We start from the raw sequence: 24,868 nt of genomic DNA, 5'->3' as shown, positions 1-24,868 counted from the left end.
GGCATTAAACTGATTGAGATTGAGGAAGCTGTCCTCAGCAAAATGTGCTGCACATAGTTTTACATGTGGATTATAATTTTCGATAACCGAGTTAAACATAAATTGTAACCATTGATCTCCAAGTACAGCATCCCTGGGAAGGCCAAACTAAGGTGATTGGACTGCGGGATGAAAATAACAGCGTTTCGACGACATGGCGACAAACACACTCTACAAACGCAACTCTTGCTCTTCTCCGAGGGAGCGCAACAAGACCTTTTTTGTGTATTCCTGTGGGTGGAGGTTAGTCAAAAAACTGTTTTAGTGACGTCATTAATGAAGGAAGTAGAGGGATGTAGTCCAAACTGGCTGTTCGATGTAGGCGACTTCTGTTAAATAAAATATCTCTTTAAAATTTTACAGATTTTATTTATACTCTAACAACAACATTACACACTAACTAAAGTTTGAAACATGGGATCACGAAGAACGGGACCTTTAATAATTTTTGAATACTACATCTAGTAGCTGAAAAACATCACTGAAATAGTCTTGAAATATTACACACCTACACTACTGTCCAACATTTTTTCAAGTTTTTGAAAGATGCTCACCAAACTTTTGAACAAAAGTGTATTTATGTGACGTTCTTAGACTCGTGTGAACATGTGAAAAAAAAAAAAATCCAAGGGAGCAGTCAACTTTTTAGATATGCTAAAATCAGAATGCTATTCCTGTGAAACATTTAGCAAATTCAGGTTTTCTGACATGTGGGGAGTCTGATTATAATTAAGCAGAAAATAAATGTCAGTGATTTTCAGCATCTGTACTAAAATACCATGAAGTTATACTTACTCTCTGCCTGCTTTTGAATGGGCGAATGATAAATCTGGAACAGAAAACATGATCAGGATCAGAAACATGATCATATACAGTAGCGAGGGCTCTTATTGAGGAGTGAGGAGAGGTAATGTAAAACCCACTGGCTCTTTGCCATCCATGGCCTCTATCCACTGCTTCCTGTTGACCTCAGAAATAGCCTGGAGCAGGACAGGGCTGCACCTACAGAAACACAACACAAAAAAGACTTAAGACAACTGCAATGGAGTAAATAAAGCCCCTTGTTTGTGTGAATTTTCTCCAGTATCAAACAATTGCCTGTACATTACAGAGCGCAACTTCACAGTTCAAGAAGTAAACATGTATTTACAGAAGAGTTCGTGTAAGTGCTTTGACAAAAAATACAAGCTTTCCAGTTTACTCCTCTGGTCCTACTAAAACCTTTGAACAAAGAGCCCTGAGAATGAGTAAATATTACAGGCAGGACCCTCACCTTTCAATTGTCTCGATGTCAAAGCAGAAGCGTTTGTCGGTGGAGTCCGTTTTACGGCGTACACAGGACTTCAGTGTGAGCTGAGCTGTGGTCTGAGAAAAACACGGAGATGAGACAAATGTAAGAGAAAAGGGCTGACTCCACTTCACAAAATAATAATCATATCTGTAATAATTCTGCACCTGTTTGGTTCCTGTCTTTTGTTCCATTGGCACCATAATGAATAACTTGTTGTCCTTGAAGTATTTACAGTAATACTTTACCCAGGTTACGCCAAGAGCCCCTAGAGACAGAAAGACCAAAAGCATTTGTATCATTTGAATTATTGTTTGGATATGATCAGATACACTGTGTTGTTAGGGATAATGTACAATCAATGTTGCAAAATTAAATCCTGACCGGGTGACTGACGCAGACGTGAAATGGAGGGGTCTTGTATGAACCTTTTTCTGGAGTTTATTCTGCTATAAAGACTGGTTGACTGTATATTATCCCACTCATTACAGTTACTTGCCAAATAAATGGTCATAAATATTGATTTGAGTTTAAATTATTTTGTTATGTGATCGCAACGTTCTACCATAGAGACGTCACATGAAATCTGGAGCCAACAAAAATCAGTTTAGCATCATTATAACAGTCAATGCTGTGGTTGACCAAAGAGAAAGTCTTTTATCAACCATCGTAACTCATTAAGATTTGAGCTGTGTGTGGATACTGACCTTTAAAGACAATTACTAGCTACTCTTTCTTCTACATAGAAATAATTCTCCCAGGTTAGAATAAAGGAATATTTTTCCTTTGACTGAAGGTCAGTGGACGTCATCTGTGTCAGGCTCGTGATTACTACAGGCAACAATTTTGACTCGTCCCGTAGTTCATAAAAATGAATGAGAAAGTTAATACAGTAACTTTGCATGTTTTGAAAGTATGCTGTGACTGATATTCATGACCAATAGGATATACCAAGAAGGAACACAGGAAGGATGCAATTTTACTGCATGCACAAGACCAACAAGCTTTTTTGTTTTGCAAACTACATCCACTGAATTAACATATGAAGACTTCAGATGCAAAAGCCTCTAAGTGCCATCTGAAATTGTCTTCTAAAATGAGCATTTTTATCAAGCTCATAAGTTTATGTTCAGTTATTTCACTTTAATGGCAATGAAAATGACCTATTAATTGCCATTAAAGTGAAATTGCTGAACCTAAACATATGAGCTTGTTAAAAATGCTCATTTTAGAAGAAAATTTCAGATGGCACTTAGAGGCTTTTGCATCTGAAGTCTTCATATGTTATCCTTAAACAGAAGTAATCCCGCCTCAAAAAGGGTTTATAGTTTATAGCTCAAAATAGCAGCAAACATGTTTTTACTGAAGCATTCATGTAAATACCTCTGGGTCCACTTAACTACTAGGCTTTCATTATCAAGTTTTTTTCTGTTTCCTGCACATTTATGAACGCTGAGAGACGAGTTGAAATGATTGTCTGTGTTAATGGACAACATCCCACACATGCAGTGCTGCAGAACTCACATTTCTCCTGCACATAGAGGTATCCCTCCATAGTCGCCTGGCCGTGTCTCATACAGATCTTTGCCGACCCCTTCATCCTCTTCATTAGCTCTTCCATCTCCTCTCTGGTGCTCTCAAAGTGGTTACGGGTCTATAACAACACCAGCAGCCAATCGAAAAAACACATACATATTACATACAGTCACATTAGATACATTTACATATTATCAGGAACCATTAAAACAGATTTGTTGATTTAATTTGTTCCATAATATTAATTGTAATTAATATTAATTACACTACTGTTCAAAAGTTTGGAGTTAGTAGTGTTTTTAAAAGAAGTACTTTTATTCAGCATGGATGCAATAAATTTGTCAAAAGTGACAGTAAGATGACAGGATTTCTAATGTTAAGGAAAGATTTCTATTCATTAAATGTATCATGGTTTCCAGAAAAAATAAAACAAAACTGTTTTCAACATTGATAATCAAATCAGCATATTAAAATGATTTCTGAAGGATCATGTGACACTGAAGTCTGGAGTAAGATAGTAAATATTTACATTTGAAAATATATTAAAATAGAAAAATATATGTATTTTTCATTGGAACAATATTTCACAGCACTGGGTGAACATAAGAGACTTATGAACTTATGATTTAAAAAATCTTACAGACCCCAAACTTTTGAATGGTAGTATATATATATATATATATATATATATATATAAAAAATGTAAATCAGTAGATTTTTTTAAATGTATATGTAAAATATTACATTAATGTATAAACCATATTAATGATTTTTGGTGGAATACTATTAATTTTTTCATCATTTATTACGTCTGTATTTTCACAACACCACTGTGAATGCATTAAACTGTAATACACACTTTGGATAAAAGCATTTACTAAACGACCACTCAAAAATAATTTGAAATAAAGAGTGAAGGACAAACCATATCTGGATGAAAGGTTAAAATCATTATTGATTGGTAAAGCTCTCACGTTCTGTAGACTGAGCTGAAGCTCCTGTTTATATGGAAGGAAGTCCTGAGTCATCTCCACAGTGAGATTATTCAAAGTTAGGATACTCTGCAGAAAGGCTAAAACCTGCCAATCACACACACACAAGAACAACATGCTCAGTATGAATATAATCTGTGTGTTTTAAAGTCTTCATTTGTGCACCTATAGATGCTTTCTTGTACACACATTCAACCATCTCTTACTAGGGGAGGGGATATGACCAAATTCTTATTTTAACGATATGAGAAATGATATTTCACGCTAACAATATATAGTTATTTTGTGTTCTTTTATCTTATTTCTGTTATTAAAAATAAGAAAAAAGAAGCAAATTACAAGCAACAGGACAAATACAATATAATTCATACTATGAATTAAACAAATTAAGTTTTTCAGCTACAATAGGTTTTATTTAACATGTACTGTAGTTAGTAATAGTACAGAAATTTAATAATCAAATGTAAAAATAAAATATTGCATAGTCCTCACTGTATGAATTAAATATAAATTTATTCTTATTAAAGGTAAAAAAAAAAAAAAAAGTTATTCAGTCAAGAGCAGTAAGTTATTATCTCTTTTGCGGCTTTCTGTGCAGGTGCTTACGCTGTTCTGTTAAGAGTTCTTTTTTCAGGATACATTGCGCTTATAACTCTTTTTAACAGCAAGCACATTCTCATTCAGGCATTTCATCACCCTGAAGTGTCAATAGTGCTATATACTGTATTTACATATCGCGATATACACGATATAGCAAAATCTCTAACAATATACTTTTTATACTGTGGTAACAATATATATCGTCATACCACCCAGCCCTATCTGTTACTACAAAACGCTTTTAAAAATAGAAGTGTGTGTATGTGCTTGAGCAAAAGGAAGTTCACACGCACTGGCTCCACAACATCAAACTTCTTCCTGTACTGAACCTGCTGAATCTGGTACACATATTCAACAGATGACTCGTAAAACGTCTGACGCTCCTTATCCAACTGTTCATCGGCCTATAAACACACAAAAAATAAAGATTATATTATTGTTTTTTTCCATTTTAATTTGCTGTATTTACAAATGTACCTCCTGTAGCTGTGTCTCTTTTTTCTTTGAGGACAGGTTCACATGTTTGTCCAACTGAGAGTAATACTTCTCACTCTCCTTCTCGAACTTCTTTCGTCTCTCCTGAAACAAACGCATGCAAACAAACAATCTGAAACTGAGAAAATGAGACTGAAAACTGGAGTAGAAGTGCTTGAGTTCACTAAACCCATTCTTAATAAAAACAAAACTGTCCTCATAAAACTTTTGCAGATGTGTTACTGGTTCCTTACAACCTATAATTTCAACCAATAATCTTTGAGTAGCCACACTAAAAATCTACTGAAATGAAACTGACACTTCAGTAATGTTAACTGAAGCATGCTGGCATGGAAAGAGTCTAATCCAGTGAAAAGTATTTGGAATTTTGAAACTTTCCATGTGTCGTTTTTCCAACAAATGATTTTGCTTTCCTTCTAGAAACACGATAGCTCTGTAACTTTTTCTCAGTCTCTCTAAAACAAATAGTTTTTCCATGGATTCTCCAGTTACTGTCACATTATTCAAGTCTAGTTGTGTGTGTGTGTGTGTGTGTGTGTGTGTGTGTGTGTGTGTGTGTGTACACAGCTAATAAATAAACCACACACACATGAAAGCCCATTCAAACAGTTTATATATAATATATGTATATTTGTAAGTTGTGGTATGCTGTACACTTTGCTCTGAAAAAGGAAGTAGAGGTGGAAATTATAAGCATGCTCACACACGTGGTCATGTGATGGTGCTCTTAATGTGTGTAAATGTGTATAATAAAAACTCACTTTTGTGACCCCAATCTGATCTTTCCTAAACTTTTCCAAAGGTTTGATAAGCAAGTCACAAGCATTCTGGACCTGAAAGAGAAGAGTCAAGTTTGTAAAACTCTTGTTATAATATTACAAAAGATTTCTATTTTAAACAAATGCTGTTTGAAAAAAACTTTCTATTCATCAAAGAATGCTGAAAAAATATATCATGGTTTCCACAAAAATATTAAGCAGAACAACTTTTTTCAACATTGACAATAAATAATTTCTTGAAATCAGTTTGTTGAACATATCAATTTGTTAATTTCTCTGGGTTAATTCATTCTGACCTATGTTATATATGGAATAATTTTTTGGGAATTTCCCCTCATAGCGGATGTGGAACTTGCAGGAATAATTAAAATTTTAAAATTCATGTATAATATTTATTTCAGTCCTGTCGTCCACTTCACTCAATTATGAGTGTGTTCTGCACCTTTTGAGGAAGGAGAAGGTCACATTTTTGTATATATGCCACAGTTAAAATAGAATTCTAAGGTAAATATTTTTAACGTACAAAAACCTGATAACTAAACCAAACAAGTTTAACTGGCCCTCAGCACAGGGAGGCCAATCATATGTGAGGATCTTAGGTGTTTTGTTTTGCATACGAGTTTAGATTATGTTTGACAGTGTTTTACAAGGGTATGCGAAGAAATGAACTCCACCAACCAGCATCATTCGGCCCTCTTCCACATCCTGCAGCAAACCAGCAAACTCACGAAATGACTCAGCTGTGAAGGTAAAACGTGGACAACACATACAGACACATAGTCAGACACAAATACATGCACAAATATGCAAAACTGCCACAACACATTCATTCCACATACAAATTCAGCAGAACAGTAAAATAAAAATGACATAATCATATCACATAAATGAAATGGACATGCTAATGAGCACTGTTCCAAACAGGTTAAGACCTGCTGTCAACTCACCAATGTTCATCTCATCATCAGTCAGATGGTCACCAATGAAATCAAACTGGAACGACTGAAGGGTCTGAGAGAACTTCTGCACTGCTAGCGAGTATTCTGGAAACAACATCGAAACCATAAAAAAAATAAAAATAAAATCAACAATCCACATTAGTCTTTGTTGGTTTTGTTATTTGGCCAAAATGAATTGCTACTTATGAAGAACATCAATAGGAAAACATTTCCTGATTTAACATTTGGGTTCCACATGCTAAAAGGGTTACAGCTAGTCTACTCAGTCTATCCCAGGCCAGCTATTTTCTTCTGCTTTCACACTTTATTTTTGGCGTTTTTGCCTTGAGATAGGACAGTAAAGTATACAAGAAATGAATTTGGAGAGAGAGGGGGACGGGATAGAGAAAGGTCTGCGAGATAGCACTTGAACTTGGGTCGACCGAAGCGCAACCGCGCTACATGTCGTAGCGTCGAGTGTTGGCCACGAGGCTATCGGATCGAACGGGCAGTTACTTTCTATGCAAGTAACAGGCACATTGGCAACAACAACTTAAATGTCACTTTTGTAGCTCAAATCATGTTCTCCGGCTCAAGAGTAAACAATTGAGTGATGCCTCTATAAATAAGGCAACGGTTTTTTAAATTGAAAGGCTTCTCCTACATCTTATACTGTCTCTGGCTTCAATCCGGCCCCAATGAAACACTCTCTATATCAACTCTCACGGTTTTACTGAAGCCGCCAGGACATTTAAACACAAACAACCTTTCAACACGTTGCTTGGTTGCTGGCCACATTGCATATGTGGCCAATAATTACCAAACCTCTGAGAAATAAGAAAATAAGCTTTATTGTTAAGTGAAATCAGATGTTGTGGGACGCAGTGAGGATGGAATTATGTCTCAAACTCTCTACACAGGTTCAGTGCCAGAACACGCACACACACAGCAAGACAGACCACTGTCAGATGCATTCATCCACAGCATTTTACATTACTACAATTGCTGGGACGTCCTCCCAATCAAGCCTCAAGCCTAGGGTTTAGAAGTATTTAGATCATGAGTCTATGAAAGTAAAGCTGCAGAACTCTCCAGATCATGAGTCCATGCAACTAGTGGCCAAACAAGTGTATTGCTATTATCTATAAATTATCATATCAATAATCTTACTTTGATATATCTTATATATTCCAGGTATTTTATGAATAAAGGTGCAATCATTATATATGAACATTAAATAAATTATATACATATAGTATATACATATATATACACACACACATACATTATATATATATATATATATATATATATATATATATATATATATATACACACACACACACACATACATATATATATATATATATATATATATATATATATATATATATATATATATATATATATATATATATATATTAGTATATTTTAAATATTTGAATAACAGAAAATATACAGAAATTCAATAAAGTTATCAAACACTTCACAGTCTTCACTGCATAAATTATAGAATAATCCTTATTAAAATTATAAACGTTATTCAGTCAAGAGCAGTGAGTGATATTGTCTTTCTCTTTTGTTGTTTGATTAACCTTAATGACAGACTGCAGCAGGTTTATTAGGCTGCTGTTACTTTAAAATCTGACACACATGACGTGGATTTCCTCACAACTCTTTACTTCATTTAAGTCTTTATTTATCTCATTTAAGACTGTGATTACGAGGATACTGGACAAAATGGGCATTTTGCCATAATCTTGCAACAAGCATTTGCATGAATAAGAATGTGATCATATAATGTAACGCTAGCTAAAGAACAATGGAAATAAATGGATCCTGCGTTAATTGCTTTAGATATTTTTAATGCATTAAACTGAAAAAAAAAAATGTTAATTTTGGCATATATATATATATATATATATATATATATATATATATATATATAGTAGTGGCCAAAAGTAAAGTCCCACCTAGGACATGCCAAATTGTACAGAAATAATTTCTTTGTATGACAGCCTGACCAAAAATTATAAATTCATGCAAAACCAAAGAGAGAAAACATGTTTTGTTCTTTCCTCATATTTGAAATATTTAAAAATATATCAAATGTTTTCCTCATATTTTGATGGTTTAATCAAACTTGTAGGGTCATTAAAAACAAATACCCCTTCCGGTCATCACTTTTGGCCACTACTGTATATACATATATGTACACCTGTTCAACTGCTCATTAACGCTAATATCTAATCAGCCAATCACATCGTAGCAGCTCAATGCATTTTTAGGCATGCAGACACAGTCAAGACAAAAAGTGGCATGATTGTTGGTGCAAGACAGGCTGGTCTAAGTATACATAAAATATTCATTCAAAACATAGTCCTCTGTAAAGGCATGTATCAAGATACTAATTGGGGCAGCGGGTACCTGAGCCCTCCCCAGCTCTACAGCACCCCACAATTTTCCAATGTAAATCTGTGGTGAAAAATGGAACTGCAACACTTTCTAATTTCACCACGCAGTTACGAAATGTGGGGCGCAGCAAGGCTGAGGGATAGTGTACAGTCACCAGATTGTTATGCAAAAGAAACCTCTGCAGGGTGATACAAGACCATACTGCATAACTATCCCGCTTATGCGGCTACTTGCCACATATGTAAATAATTGAACACAAAATATTAAATTGACATATTTTAATTACCTCAAAATGACTCGCAGTACTTGCTCGAATGCTCCGTGATCAGTTGTAGCGGTTGTCCTGCAATAAGCACTAGATGGCGCAAAGAATCAGAATTGAGTATTGCAGGAAGCCATGTAGAAAAATAAGTGAATCATGGTTCTGCCCTAAGCATGGAAAAGTTTGTGAAAAGACTGCTAGCGCAGGGTAAGCGTAAAGCAGACCATGAATCTACTTCAAATTCTCAAATAGCAAAACAACTTGTCTACACCAGGCACGAGCAGCGCGAAACAACAAAATACAACAGACCCCAGTGATGTTCAATCAGTGATGTGGTTACTGATTGTGGCGCAACACGACACCACGACAAATCCCAACAGTAAACCTGTCACGCTTTGAGTTTGTTGGTTTATGTTTAGAGTTTGTTTTTGATCTGTTTTCCTGTTCTCTGCTTGTGCTTCAAAGGGTACATTTACACAACAACGATGTACTAAAAATTGAAAAAAAATTTCTTTGTACAGATGACAACTTTATCATAACTATCCGCGAAAAAGAATTAATACGCGAAAATGACTAAAAACGCTGTATTACGCATGTCAGACAAGTAGTTGGTGATGTCACATTGTAAAGAAAGACTGCGTGCCTGCGCGTACGCACTCTTTTACAGTTTAGTGCACTTTGATATTCTTCTCGTTTCCCTATAGCGGCTAATAAATTGCAAGTCTCACACATTCACAGAAAAATAAGCCGAACAAGAATTTGCAATCAAGATCATGTCTGAGAGGGTGCATGTATATTTATCAAAGAATCCTGAAGAAATAGTTTCCTCAAATATATGAAGCAGGACTGTTTTCCACATTGATAATATCAGAAAATTCAGCTTAAAATTAACATGTACTTCACAGTATTTACTCATAATTTATAATATGATATAATATAACAGTATTTTCGGATATTCTTAATGGTTCAATTTTTACTCCAAAGCAATTTGTGATACCACAGCAAAAATCATGTGTTTTTATTTTTTCCTAATCAAAAACATTTTTATTTTGTTATTTTATTCTAATAAATAATGGCCCTGTTTCACAGACAGGATTAGGCCTTTGATTAATTAGGGCACTTAAGTAGCTTTTATAAATGTACCCTAGAAAAAAAAAAAAATATTACTGGTGTGCATCTTAAAGGAACACTCCACTTTTTATGACATTATGCAGCACCTCTCACAAATGTCTCCATGGTTGCAAGGCACGCTCCCCGTGCAAACGGGGTCACAGGCGCTGCGTAATATCATTGCGCCTGCTGCACTCATGGTACGGCAGCAAAGTTCCTTGATTATTACGCCGGAATGAGAGTATAGTTCTTAGCCATATCGGCCTAAAAAATTACAACTTTTCATTTTCCGGAAGTTTCTAAAAATCTTCACCCTGGCAACAGTTTTCAAAAAAGTTTGGTTTCAGTGACCGGATACTGTGTTTGCGTATGGACGAACAGCCAAACCACACAGAAAAAGCTGCGGTTTTGAAAATACCCATATTCGTGTGGACAGGGCCTAACTCTCTCTGGCTGCGCTCTGTGCTGTAGGCCTGCACACTCTGTGAAGTGAGCGGTGCTAACAGAGGAGATGGCTTGAAACGATTATGTCCCCTCTGATGAAAAGGGCACAAAGAGTGTGTTTGTCTAAAGCATGAAGAGCTGGCATGACGGACTACACTCTCCAAACCAGATCACAAAAACCGCCCTGTCCGGCCCTCGTACAAACACAAATACGGATCTCAAAAGGGAGCTATTTTACTCTTGCAACATTAGACAAGAAGTGATGTAACAGGTGTTCTTGAAATGCATAACAAAGCGTGTATGACAAAGTGTCAGTTTGATACTGACAAGGTGTCAGTTTGTACTGCAGGTTATAAACTACTAAACCGCAGCTGAAGCCAAGAACCACATCCTGGAAGAAGAGAACCAGACTTGGCTGAAAAACCGGTCAGTGCAGCCAAAACAGATGACAAAATGAGATGGAGAGGTGCCAAAGTGAATGATTATTTGATTATTTGTTCATTAAAGCTTTTGAAACCACAGCCACCACAACAATTCAGTATTAGCTTAATATGAAAGCTTCTTCAATTCTTCTGAAAATCTGCCATGTTGATATCTCTGTTGTTTAGTCATAACAGGAGCAATAGATCTCCAAGAAGGTTCCTCATCATTGGAGAAAAGGAAATGCTCAACTTCCTGTGTCAAGTTTCACATCCACATAGCACCCGCGATATTCCTCAAAAAGTGCAAAACTACATAAACGCAGGAAGTAAGCATATCGAAACCACTGAGTCAGGTCATATGACTTCAGAAGCTGCAGAACTTCAGATAGTGGAAATATATTGTGGACTCCAGTGGTTCCTTCAATTACCAAAGTTTCTGAAGACTCCTTACAAGACACTGGAAGCTTCCGAGAGCAGACTGCGGTCATCAAATTACAGCCAGTCTTGCTCTGCACAGTTCCGTAAAGAAATCTGCCTTAATGGCTCAGCATTCTGCTTTTGGAGTGTTGCACTCTGAGGTATAGAAAGAGGCTTATGGTTAGTCAAATTAGAAGCTTGCACACTCCCTCAGGCAAAATAAAAACATGCATTTTTAGAAAACTAGTGCATTTATGACTTCCCTAGAAATTAGGGAAGGAAGCCTGAGAAGGAGATAAATTAAAGCTGAATCATCAAATTATTACTGACAGAAGACCAACTGTCAAGTTTTCTATCCAAAATTAGGCAGTGAAATGCAAACGGAAAAACTGACAGGAAATACACTGGAACTCTCTAATAAATCAGGAAATCGTCTGACACAGGATTCCTGCTCTTTTTGTCCAATTCATTTACATTACTTTTCCAATAGCTCCAGATTAATCGATAAGGATTTTAAATATTAATTTTATTTTAAAAAGCTATTTCTAACCAATTAAATTATTTTAGAGCTTGGAATGATTATTTATTTATTATTTATTGCTTATTTATATGCTTACATTTCATTGCATTTTCATCTATCGCAGCATTCCATGACGTATTTAATATATTGGAGTGTCTATTTAAACTAAGTGCAAATAGCCCACCTTGTTGGCAGAGGCTATTTACACTAAATCTGTCCACCAATGTCTGGTTGAGCCAGACAAAATGACAAACTTACACCCATCTGATAACAGGAGCAGTGGCGACCGAACCAAGTGCAAATCCGGCTTTTCCCAACTCATTCTTGTCCCATCCCATATCCACTAGGAGAGGTTTTTATTATAAATAAGAAAATACTCAAAAAGTGGAAATAACATGCCTAATGAGTATTTAAAGGTGCCCTAGAATCAAAAATTGAATTTACCTTGGCATAGTTGAATAACAAGAGTTCAATAGTGGACTATATGAGTTTGCATGATCGCAAATTCTCTCATTAAAAACAAAGAAATTTAGACATTATGTAAATAAGAGATTCAATGTGTGACAGCTTCATTTATTATAACAGAACTTTTTAGTGATTACAGAGGGAGCACTCTTTGCACGCCTTCTGCCATGCTCCCTTATACTGTAGGCCTATTTTCTATTAAAATTAACAGTGGCTTGTGAACGTAGTGAACAGACGTCCCCGTTTTCCCGGTTTCCCCGGTTTTTGGTGCTCCGTCCCCGACTGGAGCTGTCCCTGGAAATGTCCCCGTTTTATAGCTCGTTCAAAATAACCCGGAAATACATTGCAAAAAAGCCTGACCAACATACAGCAGCCTGTTGACTATCAGAGCAATTGTGTAGTGATTATATTCACCAACAGAGGGGGCTGTGCTGCTACACTGTCACTGCTACACTTGGTCGCGCGCACCGCTAACCTGGGGTGCGTTTCCCAAAGCGAACTATGGTCGCAAGTTCCGTCGTTACCAATAGAGTTCAATGGGACTTACGACCATGGTTCACCAACGATGCTTTCGGGAAACGCACCCCTGGACCAGAGCAGAGCGCCACATCATCAATTATCAAAAGAGACATCGTTATCTGTTTCGACTTTAAAAGGTAGTAATGTAACTATTCATGTTAAATTAAAGTAATACGGTTATGTGTTTTATAACAGGGTGTGGGATTGTTTTAGACAGTTTAAACATCCCCAGTCACAACGCAGCAATTTCCACACATCTTATCAAGTGGTGAAGGTACACTCAGATATGAATAAATAAATAATACACTTGCAACTTAATGCAAAATAATAATTACAAGTTTAAAAAGTTGAAATTTCTGTAGGCTACAGGGTAGCCCAGCTCGTAAAAATGAAAATATTAAATTCACTAATAAATGTTAAAAATATTTGTTAAATGCTGTTTTATTAATCTAATCTAATATTTATGTTGTTTTATTTTTGTAATGTGATTTTTCAAAATAGTGTAATAGTTTTTTCTTAGTTAGGCCTGGTTAATAGTGTAATATTTTTTGGTGAATTGTATTAAAAACAGAACAAAAATCCTAATAAAATTAAATCATAATAATTATTAATGTAATGATATAGGGAACCTGCAACAATGTATTGTCCCCGTTTTTTACTAATAGATAGCCTAATAACAAATGAGATTTTGGTGAGATTTTCGCCTATGTGTGTGAGAGAAAGTGGAGGAGTCACGTTGCTCACCTTTCTGTGCACAATATTTATAAATGCCATATATTTATAACCTCTATTCATAATGGAGCTGTGCACGCGCAAGTGACAGGATTTTGGGCGTGAGAAATGCTTGCACACCGTCGCTTCGCAATTAGCTAGAACTACCACCGATTTGCGGATTTTGTGTGTCTAGTGACTTGTACTTTGCGCGTCCTGTCGAAGTAGGCTACTGCTGGCCCAATTTATCAGCAGGGAGCGCACGATTTAAAGGGGCCGCAGCCTGAATCGGTGCATAGTTAATGATGCCCCAAAATAGGCAGTTAAAAAAATTTATTAAAAAAAATCTATGGGGTATTTTGAGCTGAAACTTCACAGACACATTCAGGGGACACCTTAGACTTATATTACATCTTGTAAAAACTGGTTCTAGGGCACCTTTAATAGTGGGAATAAAGTGTTTATCAGGTAGGGTTAGAGGTAGGTGTAATGGGATTTAGGGAAAGGGACAAGTAATGTCCCAATAAGGAAGCATCAATTTGAATAAATATAATATCATATACACTGAATATGTTGTTATACTGTTTTATAATATATGCCTACTACAATACAGTGTGGAGCAAAGAGTATGTGTCACTCACTATTTGCACCAAGTATAATTAGCATTAACAAATGTGCAAATAGCATCTAATTACTATTTAGACTTGGTGCAAAGAAAATACAGCTATTTTCACTTAGTGTAAATATCATCTATCACTATTTGAACTTGTTTAATGCTAATTGCACTCAGTACAATGAAAATACTTTTGTTGTTATTTACAATATGTAATACTTTTATGTCAGCATCATTTTAACAAAAAAGGTGCTATTCATTTTTATTGATTTCCATGACCAGGCCTGGAAATCACATTTTAACAATTCCCTGATATTTCTCTGAACCCTGATGACAAAGAGGACCACATATGAGCTGTGCACTGGGAAATGTACAGCTATAATTACCATTATATCTACCGGTATATCTATAATGACTATAATACGGCTCTCTTGAGTTCAACAGCTTTTCCTCATTAAACAGAAGCTACTGTCTAAAGTACATTGTTTGTAGTGATAGTTCCTCTGTCATTAACTGCCTCAGTCAAGTGAACAGTATTGCTAGAGCAGGAATTGAATATTGGAAACTTTCCATTTGTAGACTGTTGCTTCATAACATTTCAGAGATAAGCTAAACTACAAAAGAGGAAGTAGGAAGAGATACATTGCATTGATTGTGGTGTATGTGTGGCCATTAAAAAATGAATGCTTCTTAGACTGCTAGTTTACAGCCTGCATCTCTATCTCTCTCTCTCTCTCTCTCTCTCTCTCTCCTCCATTTCGAGAATGCAAAGTGCCTTTTAATTGACTTCTATGAGATTAGCAGAATAGTGTAAAGTGCTGATAGTGATAGTATCTGGGTTCATGTGACTACTAGCTCTCCCTCTACCTTCAATCATCTTGTTGATAGGTTCACACTCTCTGGTTCAATTCCATTTACTAATCTGTAAAATTAAAGGTTCCTGGTGTAAATACATCAACGTCTCCTAAAAGTGCTTGCCAGCATCTCTGAGAGGGGGATCTTCCAAGAGCTGCGCACCATCTGCCAGATCACTCCCTCCCACCCCTCTACAATTCATAATCCCCTTTAAAACCACCGAGTGACCTGCAAGTGAAAGCTTTTTCAAAAACAAAAAAAACCCCTACGAATGAAAGGAAATTTTCCTTTGAGTAAAGCCAAATATAATGGTCGTCTGTATTCGTTGATCTGCACGGCTTTGCAAAGGCGGATACCTCGATCCACATCCCCCCAGCGAAGAGCACCACCGGCCGCTGCTATAAAACACCATTTTACCTTTAATCGTGTTGATCACACTGTTCCCGTCCTTGATGACATCCTTTAGGAACTTGTTGGTTTTTTCCAGCTCGTTTTCGTAGCATTTCAGTCTTTCTCTGAAATCTGGACTGTCGGAGTAGCAGTCGGTGAACTCTAGTGGAGGATGCCCCATTCTCACCCTCTGATCGAACAACGATGGTAACCGGCCTTTTTGTCGTCAATAAAGTACACAAACCACGACTGACGTGCCTTTTGATTACTCGGCTGTATTAATCAAGTTGATTTCGATTAATCGGTTACGATAAAGTTCCCTATATTTGACATATTGTGTGATATGCAGTTATGAAAAACAATAATCCAACAGCCCCGGTAGTGAGTGACTCCGTGTGCACGCGGTATTGCTATAAAGACTGTTTCAAAGTAGGCTAAAAGTTAGATGTGCTGATAAAGAAAGTATTTGTTTCAATACTTTTCCTTGTTTTGGGAGCGGAGAGACTGACAAACGCGGGCAGGGCTTCATTCTAAACACTCCCACATCATTGGGCGGCAAATGTCACTAGTTAGTCGCTAGAATTATTACGGGAAACACCGTTTTCTTCCTCTGGGGGGCGCATGAGGGCCCACAAAAGGAAATCCTCTATTGAACTGCATTAAAATCTCAGGATGTGTTTTGTATTGCTGCAGCCATTTATAGGCTAAACATTATAATCATTCAAATCTATTATTTTCAATTATTCGTACATAAAATAAAAATAGAAAAATGATTCTATAATCACTATTAAATTATGAATTAAGGATCGCGGTGTCCAGCAATCATAAAAGGCTATTATTGGTCTACACTGAGCGGCGCTGCAAAAAGAAACATTTACCACGTGACATGCCGCTAGCGCTGTACGCGAGCAGAGATCTGTAAAATAAAATTTACATCTGAAAAAAAGACACTTAATAGCCATTGCATTGAAATACATTAAATAGTTGAAATAGAAAAAAAATGTTATGTTGATCAATCGTGCTTGTCCATGTCGAGACAAACATCCGGGCCACTAAAGCCTCGCCTATTTTCATAATCAAAGTCATGCTAGTTGTCATTCTACCCGCACGTTGTATTTCTAAGCCAAAACTGACTCCGACCCTTAAAGAGACCGACGCTGTTCCTATGAATCATCATACAAATATATTTACAAAGAATTTGTGTTGTTATGATTTTAAAGCTTTGATCAGTTTAAATCATAGGGCATAAAACCATATAGACATTTACATGTTTATAGTATAGTAAACAAACCTGTCCATTTAGCCACTGATTATGTGATTATGTGAATTGAACAAGTGACACGTTGTTAATCAAATATTACAACGATTGTTATTATTATTATTATTATCTGCTTAGAGGCATGTTGGCGTTTTTGACGTCACACCCCCGATGACGTATCCGTATCCGTGTGAAGATGGCGGAAGTAGAGGAGTCTAGCAAGCCTTTGGTAAGAGACAAAACGTGCTTTAAACCGCTTAAACATCTTTAAGACACATTGTTAAGCTTTTTTTGCTTTTGTCTGTATGGGTACCGAACCCGAGTACTGCTTGGGAATGTTATTTAAACGTGTCAGTAAAGCTCTGCTGGGGTAATACGTGTAAACCAGACGGTCGTTTCTTAGCACAACATATCATTTACTACATTAACGATTTCTTTAAACATCACCCAAATGACCACGCTGTCAGATTTGCTGATTTTTATGGAAAACAAGATTACGCCTCTTATCGTGCAGTGTTATACCAAACTATGTAAACAGTGACAGTGAAACGTCATCTGCTATCTGAAACTCTTGGTCACCATCTGTCTGACTGCCTCTCTCGTGTTTTAAAATGTTTATTTATTCACTGTATTAGTGGAGAGATTCTTTAGCTCTAGACTTCACTCCAGTCAAGAAATGCTGGATTTCCACCGTTTGATCATAATTTCTCATTTAACGATTGCGACAGAGAGATGTTTACATTTCTTTACTGTTGATTCAACGCTCCGTAGTTGCTTGTTAAGATACATTTTCCTGTGACCATATGGTTCTTGTGCATTAGAATGGGTTTTACCGTGTTAAAACTTTGCAATTCTTCTTGAGCCTGATGTCAAGAAAACATCCCTGTGTCCTTTTTCAGGACAGGAGGTTTTAAATAGTGTACAAATTCTCATTAGTATATAACTTTACCTTTCTTCTTGATTAATTAGATTAACTTAAATGCTTCCTTTGCTAACACACCTTTGAGCTGAGACTATTTATTTTCTACAGTAACTGTCACTTGCTGTGAAGACAACAGAAACACAAATCACAAATTTGAAGGGTTAGTTCAACCCAAAAATTAAATTTATGTCATCAATTACTCCCCCTCGTGTTGTTCCAAAGACGTAAGACCTTCGTTCGTCTTCGGAACACAAATTAAGATATTTTTGATGAAATCCAAGCCGAGGGTTTCTGAACCACACATAGGCAGCAACTTCATTGCACCTTTTGATGTCCAGAAAGGTAGTAAAGACGTCGTCAAAACAGTTCACGTGACTACAGTGGTTTAACCTTAATGTTATGAAGCAACGAGAATATAATAATGACTTTATTCAACAATTTCTTCTCTTCCATGCCAGTCTCCTATGCTGTTTACATTGTATAGACAGTGCAGCACTACTAGGTTTTACGTCAGAACGCCGACTTAGTATTGGCCGGCTCCTGCGTCAGTATCACACGCTTCGTGCTGCTCACGTGAACAGCATCGGCCAATAATGAGCCGGCGTTCTGGTGTAAACACGGATGCGCCGCACTGCGTTCACTACGTGATTAGCGGAGGAGACTGGTTGGGAAGAGAAAAAAAATTGTTGAATAAAGTTGCTATTTTTGTTTTGTTTTTGCACACAAGACGTATTCTCGTCGCTTCATAACATTGAGGTTGAACCACTGTAGTCGCGTTGTCCATTTTAATGATGTCTTTACTACTTGATCTTAAAAGGTACAATGACGTTGCTGCCTATGTGTGGTTCAGAATCCTTCGGATTTCAAAAATATCTTAATTTGTGCTCTGAAGACAAACAAAGGTCTTACGGGTTTGGAACGGCATGAGGGTGAGTAATTAATGACAGAAGTTTAATTTTTGGGTGATCTAACCCTTTAACACAATAATCAATGAGATGATTCAATGAATTCATTTCAAGTGTTTTCTGTTAATTATAATTGTTTTTGGGGTTTTTTATTTACCTCTATTAGTCAATCAACACAGAGACCATTTTAAATCCTGCATGGACCACCAGTGAACACACTGGCATAGATAAATATGAACTTATGTTTTTGGGTATATATGCCATGAATGATTTAAACAGTCATTCTTCCTGTCTCAGTTTGCAGGTTTGTCTGACATCTCAATTTCAGAGGACATCCCAGTGGAGGGAGATATATCTGTGCCTGTGAGCTCACAGAATGCTGACAATGATCTCTCGACGCTGGATGAGCCTGTCAAAGACACCATTGTAAGTGAAACCTTTCGTTACAGGGTAGTGATATATTGGCATATATGGATGGACAATGCACATTTTCTGTGTTTAAATATTTTGTGTGGATAATTGTAATGAGGAAAAGAATTCTGAATGCACCAGTGTTGTTTAATAAAACTAAACGTATTAAAAATCATTTGTCGGTAATTAAATTAAAGCTAAAATAAATTAAAGTATAAATATTAGATGAAAAACTTGAAAACTAAAATAAAAATTAATCAAAGTTGTATATAAATATTTTTTTTAAAAATCGCACGACAAAATTACTTAAAAATTAAAATGAACGGGGGAAAAAAACCCTATAATATTAATTAAATAATACTGAAATAACACTGGAGTGCACATTCAAGAGTAGTTCTGTTTAAGTTTAAGCAGCGTTTCTTATTTTCTCTTTGCTTTGTTTGTGGATCTCAGCTGAGAGATCTAAGAGCCGTTGGACAGAAGTTTGTCCATGTGATGTACCCCAAGAAAAGTTCTGCGCTACTCAGAGACTGTGAGTCCATCATTCACAGTTCATCAATTGCTGATGACACAATCACAGATTACATAAAGAATGTGGCCTATTTATGATCACTCATTATTATAAATGTTAAATGTTTTTCAGCTGTCTAACTTAATAAAGAGTTTATGCATTCTGTACTTTTTAGGGGACTTATGGGGACCTCTCCTCCTCTGTGTCACTCTGGCCTTGTGAGTAGTAATGTTGACCAGTCCTAGTCAGAAATATTGTCACTATGATTCCAGCAAATATATTGCATTTACAATTTTTTTTCTATCTCAGAATGCTGCAGGGTGGATCTGCTGATAGTGAGGAGGATGGCAGACCACAGTTTGCAGAAGTCTTTGTCATCATCTGGTTTGGTTCTGTAATCATCACCCTCAACTCCAAACTCCTGGGAGGAACTATGTGAGTAAACATTCAGATTTTCATTGATATTTCAATGTTTCCCATAGGTTTTTTGTGAGACTGTGGTGGATGGACCTTGTTTCCTGTAGCGGGTCCGGGGAAAATTTTGTACTATTTAATTTCATTAAATTCGTCAGTCTGGTGTACTTTGAGAGTTCAAAATTAAGAGCTCCAACCCATGTTCAGTGTCCAAATTGAACAAAGGAAAATTCAGTGAATTGACTTCTACCTGAACTTTAAAGGAAACTCAAAAAAAAACAAGGGCATGGAGTAATTGTACACTTCGCTTTGAAACAAGCAGCACGATACATGTTTAATTAAATCACAGTCTTTTACAATTTGGTAAGGGCACAGAGTCATATTGTGCTTTCGATATTAGTTTGTTTGACAGATACTTTGCCAAAGCAATGGCACAAAACAACGTTAGAAACCTTTTATGTTATTATGAAAAGGCACAGATTAGACTGGTGGGTAATAGTTTAGGTAATTCATTTTCTTGGTAGAAGCTTTCTTACATGCGCAAAAAAGAGCACCTCAGAGTGGAGGACGTGTAAATTTACATCAGTTTTCCTATTGTCAATTTATTTTAATTTGATATGAATATTAAAGAGTAGTGTCTAAAGCCAAATTAAATTGTTGCCTGTGCTTCGGCATCTATACCTACGAGAGGGAAGTTGTCTCATCATTGGGGTAGAAAAGAGAGCTAGTCAACCAGATCCAAGAGAATTGATTGTTTAATGCCACCGACCAATGAGGAAACAGAGTGGGGGTGATAGCAATTGTTCTGTTTAGCCCTCAGAGACCCAAGCATTGATATTCATGTGTTTTTTTGTTTTTGTTGTTGTTGTTGTTTTTTTCCCATTCTTAAAAATAGCTTTAGGAAGTCATTTCGTTTAGACAAAATTTGCACTGGGGTATAGGTTGTAAAACGTTGCAAAATTGCAATGCTGGGCATTTAGGGTTGCAAAATATCACCACTATTTTCTGATGGAGTGAGAGGTTTGACTTAGAAAAAAGTACGATCCCTAATGCCCAGCATTTCAAATTTATGTACGTTCAAAATTTCAGGGCATGTTGAAATGAAAATTTGATGTTTATCTGTTTACCCGCAGCGCATCCAAGATGTAGGTGACTTTGTTTCTTCAGTAGAACACAAATGATGATCTTTAACTGCAACCGTTGCCGTCTGTCAGTCAAATAATAGGAGTGAATGGGAACTCGATCAATAAGAGTAAAAAAAAAAAACATGCACAGACAAATCCAAATTAAACCCTGCGGCTCGTGACAACACATTGATGTCCTAAGACACGAAACGATCAGTTTGTGTGAGAAACTGAACAGTATTTATATCATTTTTTACCTCTAAAACACCACTATGTCCAACTGCGTTCAGCATTCGCTTAGTGAGGTCTGATCGCGCTCTGACAACGGCAGTGATGTCTAGCACTCATTGAAGTATATGCGCGAGACATCACTGCCGATCAGACCTCACTAACTGAGTGCTGAACGCAGTTGGACATAGTGGTGTAAAAAATGATATAAATACTGTTCGGTTTCTCGCACAAACAGATCGTTTTGTGTCTTAGGACATCAATGTGTCTTCACGAGCCGCAGGGTTTAATTTGGATTTGTCTATGCATGTTTTTTCGACTCTTATTGATAGAGTTCCCATTCACTCCCATGATTTGACTGACAGATGGCAACGGTTGGAGTAAAAAATCATCATTTGTGTTCTACTGAAGAAACAAAGTCACCTACATCTTGGATGCGCTGGGGGTAAGCAGATAAACATCAAATTTTCATTTTTGAGTGAACTATCCCTTTAATAATTTTTTCCCCATATGGTTTTAACCGTGTTCAATTTCAGAATGTCAGCTACTGTTATGTGTTGCTTTTACATTAAGCTCTGGTTTTTTTTGTTTTACCCCTCCAATTAAAATCAGGTTCTGTCCTACAGCTTGTTTTGTTGTTGTAAATTATGTTTCATTCAGAAATGTCACATTACGTAAATAGATGGTAACCCTTGTGCTGCGAAACTCGTGCAGGAGTTTCTAAAAATATATGAATTTGGTGAAACCCCTCTAAACCTGGTTGGAAATTTCCACAGTAACAGTTGATTGTTCATTTGTTAGCAACATGAATTTTCTGAATTTGCTAACTGCTCATCAGCTTCTACACCATTTACAGTGCATAATAATGAATTAATGTTTGAGCACATTACTGAAACATTGTCATTCCTTCTCTTCATTTCTCTGTCTTACTCTTAATCACAGATCATTTTTCCAGAGTCTATGTGTGTTGGGGTACTGTATTCTTCCTCTGACTGTGGCCATGATAGTTTGCCGTATCGTTCTTCTGGGGGGAACGGGCGGCGTAAGTTTTGCTGTCCGTCTTGTAGTTGTCACCGCATCCTTTGGCTGGTCAACATTTGGTAAGAACCAATCAAAATCATTTATCTGTTTTCAGCAAGATTGTTCTACTTAAATTATTCAGATATCTGTTTATAGCAGTAATGTTTAGAATCCATGTATTTTGTCTGATTGGCAAACATGCAGCCACCACCAGGTGGCAGTGTAGACCAATATAATGTTTTGCAGGTTTTTTTATTTTTCTCTTTTAATTTTAGTGTTTTTAAATAAAAAAACAATATTCCTGACAAAACAACTTTTAATAATTATTTTAATATTATTTATAAACTATTGAAGTGTCATTTTTTTATTTTATGTCATTTTTAAGGTTTTAAATATAAGATTTATATTTTGTTTTATTTTAAGCTTTACATAGTGACAATATTTTTTACTATTATTATGGTTTAGTTTTAGTTAACAATGAAAAAAACTTTTTAAAAAATTGAAAAAAATTAAACCTGCAATAAAAAATGTGCGGTGCAGAGTAAAATTAAAATTGCACAGAGAAATTACAAATGAATGAACGAATTGCAAATGTACCAGTAATAATGTGAAGACACAGAAGTCAGATCACTTAACTCATTGTCTCTTTCTTGTACACACAGTCACACAGGATTTCAGTGAGATCTGAACTCATATATCTCTCTGTATGTGTTTCTTTCACAGCCTCCACAGCATTTCTCGCAGACAGCCAACCGGCCAATAGGAAAGCCCTGGTCGTCTATCCAGTGTTCCTATTCTACTTTGTGATTGGCTGGATGATCTTGACATTTTCGACTTCTCAATAGCATACATATACCCTACAGCAATTGCAAAAAATCAACCCTTCCCTTTTATTAAGACAACCGGAAGACCATCTGGGAGCTGGCCAGTGATTGGCCTAGCCTAAAAAGAGGCGGGGCACATTGATGGACATTCATAAAGGGACAAACAGAGGACAATAAGGGGATTATTGCATAGATATCACTCCTCCCCATCCCTCATTCATTTTTATAAGAGGAGAGGAAAGGAGTGGAGGACACTAATTCTTCAGCGCTACTAATTTAACAACAGCCTACATGTCTTCATTATGTGAATGTTTTGTTGTGTGAGGAACGTCACTGCCTCTCTGAGCAGTTCCAGATGTACTCACACCCCTAACACGGAGGCGAACTATGTTCTGTGTGTCTCGGGTATGACTTTATGTGTGGATGTGCTTACTCAAGCATAGTATGTGACTATGTGAGCGTGCATGTATTTGTTTGTGTGTCTGATTGAACAGTGCCACTGTTGGCTCTGCTGGGAGAATTATTCAGCTATCATCAGGCTGCACATTCGCGTCAGTCCCCTCACATCGCTGCACACAAAAGTTTCTTTTCTTTGGTGTTTTCATTTTTTTCGGAATGATGATTGCGCTTCATTAGATTTATTTTTTGTCGGTGGAAGTTAATACATTCCAAAATTAAATAAAATGGACTTTATAAGTGCTGCATAGACTGTGTGTTCTGTCTTTTTCTGTACATGGAAAATGGAAAATGTATCTTGAGGTTGAACTGGAAGTGCCGTTTCTGTCTATATAACTGTGGTCCTAAACGATTTCGCACACATCTTCCAATCTGTCTGACAAAGACTCTCTTCCATACACAATTTCTCCTCATATACAGACACACATCAGCGACCTGTCTTTCTGTTTCCCTCACATAGAGAAACACAGTCTTCACTCCTCTCTCTCTCTGCCTTTGCCTCTCTATGTGACAGTAATTCTAATTAGACTTTCCATCTTGTATGCCTAAAAAAAGACTTTAATTTTCACTTCTAATGCATTGCAGCACCTGAACCATAAGGTGCAACTGAGGTGTGTGAGTGTGAGAAAACTGTCAGTGTTTCTTCTGACCTTTATATGCGTGTATCTAACGGTTTTGTGGTTGCTCAGCTAACCTCTTGTTGGTCTTAAAGGGATGGTTCACCCAAAAATGATCATTGACCACTTCTGTGGAACATAAAAGAAGATATTTTGAGAAATGTTGAGAAATGTTTTTTTGTTTTTGTTTTTTCCATACAATGGAAGTCACGTCATCAGAACAGTTTGGTTACCAACATTCTTCAAAATATTTTCTTCTGTGTTCCACACAATAAAAGAAAATTCACACAAGTTTGGAAAGACATCAGCACAGCACAGTTTATAAATATCAAGCGTTGTGTGTGGATTTTATAATCTAGGACAGGCTC

The 24,868-nt window shown here is 36.5% G+C and overlaps 2 protein-coding genes across 2 annotated transcripts in view; one reads left to right on the top strand and one right to left on the bottom strand.

Moving 5' to 3' along the window:
• Positions 1–16,377, bottom strand: part of ophn1 (oligophrenin 1) — a 41,197-nt gene extending 24,820 nt beyond the window's left edge. Inside the window, exons 1-12 of the mRNA XM_048187036.1 lie at positions 15,838–16,377; positions 6,677–6,772; positions 6,408–6,469; positions 5,712–5,783; positions 4,933–5,034; positions 4,749–4,859; positions 3,838–3,942; positions 2,852–2,981; positions 1,495–1,595; positions 1,313–1,404; positions 963–1,041; positions 835–868 (exon numbers count right to left, since the gene is read on the bottom strand). Coding sequence (XP_048042993.1) covers positions 835–868; positions 963–1,041; positions 1,313–1,404; positions 1,495–1,595; positions 2,852–2,981; positions 3,838–3,942; positions 4,749–4,859; positions 4,933–5,034; positions 5,712–5,783; positions 6,408–6,469; positions 6,677–6,772; positions 15,838–15,991 — 1,138 coding nt within the window. The 5' untranslated portion in view covers positions 15,992–16,377. The remainder of the gene's footprint in view (positions 1–834; positions 869–962; positions 1,042–1,312; positions 1,405–1,494; positions 1,596–2,851; positions 2,982–3,837; positions 3,943–4,748; positions 4,860–4,932; positions 5,035–5,711; positions 5,784–6,407; positions 6,470–6,676; positions 6,773–15,837) is intronic.
• A 771-nt stretch (positions 16,378–17,148) lies between these two features.
• On the top strand, positions 17,149–24,131 carry yipf6 (Yip1 domain family, member 6). The gene is made up of 7 exons (XM_048187035.1): positions 17,149–17,297; positions 19,193–19,321; positions 19,760–19,838; positions 19,993–20,035; positions 20,127–20,252; positions 22,526–22,683; positions 23,327–24,131. Exons 1-7 carry the CDS (start codon positions 17,265–17,267, stop codon positions 23,446–23,448), a joined length of 690 nt encoding a protein of 229 aa, XP_048042992.1. The 5' UTR covers positions 17,149–17,264; the 3' UTR covers positions 23,449–24,131.
• Positions 24,132–24,868: the final 737 nt, after the last annotated feature.

This window comes from Megalobrama amblycephala, linkage group LG4 (assembly GCF_018812025.1).
Source record: "Megalobrama amblycephala isolate DHTTF-2021 linkage group LG4, ASM1881202v1, whole genome shotgun sequence".
Taxonomy (NCBI): domain Eukaryota; kingdom Metazoa; phylum Chordata; class Actinopteri; order Cypriniformes; family Xenocyprididae; genus Megalobrama; species Megalobrama amblycephala.
Note: the sequence above shows the minus strand (reverse complement) of the source record. Positions and strands in the feature narration are given on the sequence as shown.

Bases quoted from the DNA above. Each gene is read 5' to 3' on its own strand.
- yipf6 (XM_048187035.1), top strand. From the start codon at position 17,265: ATGGCGGAAGTAGAGGAGTCTAGCAAGCCTTTG. The intron at 17,298-19,192 runs GTAAGAGACAAA...TTCCTGTCTCAG, and splicing joins AGGAGTCTAGCAAGCCTTTG to TTTGCAGGTTTGTCTGACAT. The intron at 19,322-19,759 runs GTAAGTGAAACC...TGTGGATCTCAG, and splicing joins AGCCTGTCAAAGACACCATT to CTGAGAGATCTAAGAGCCGT.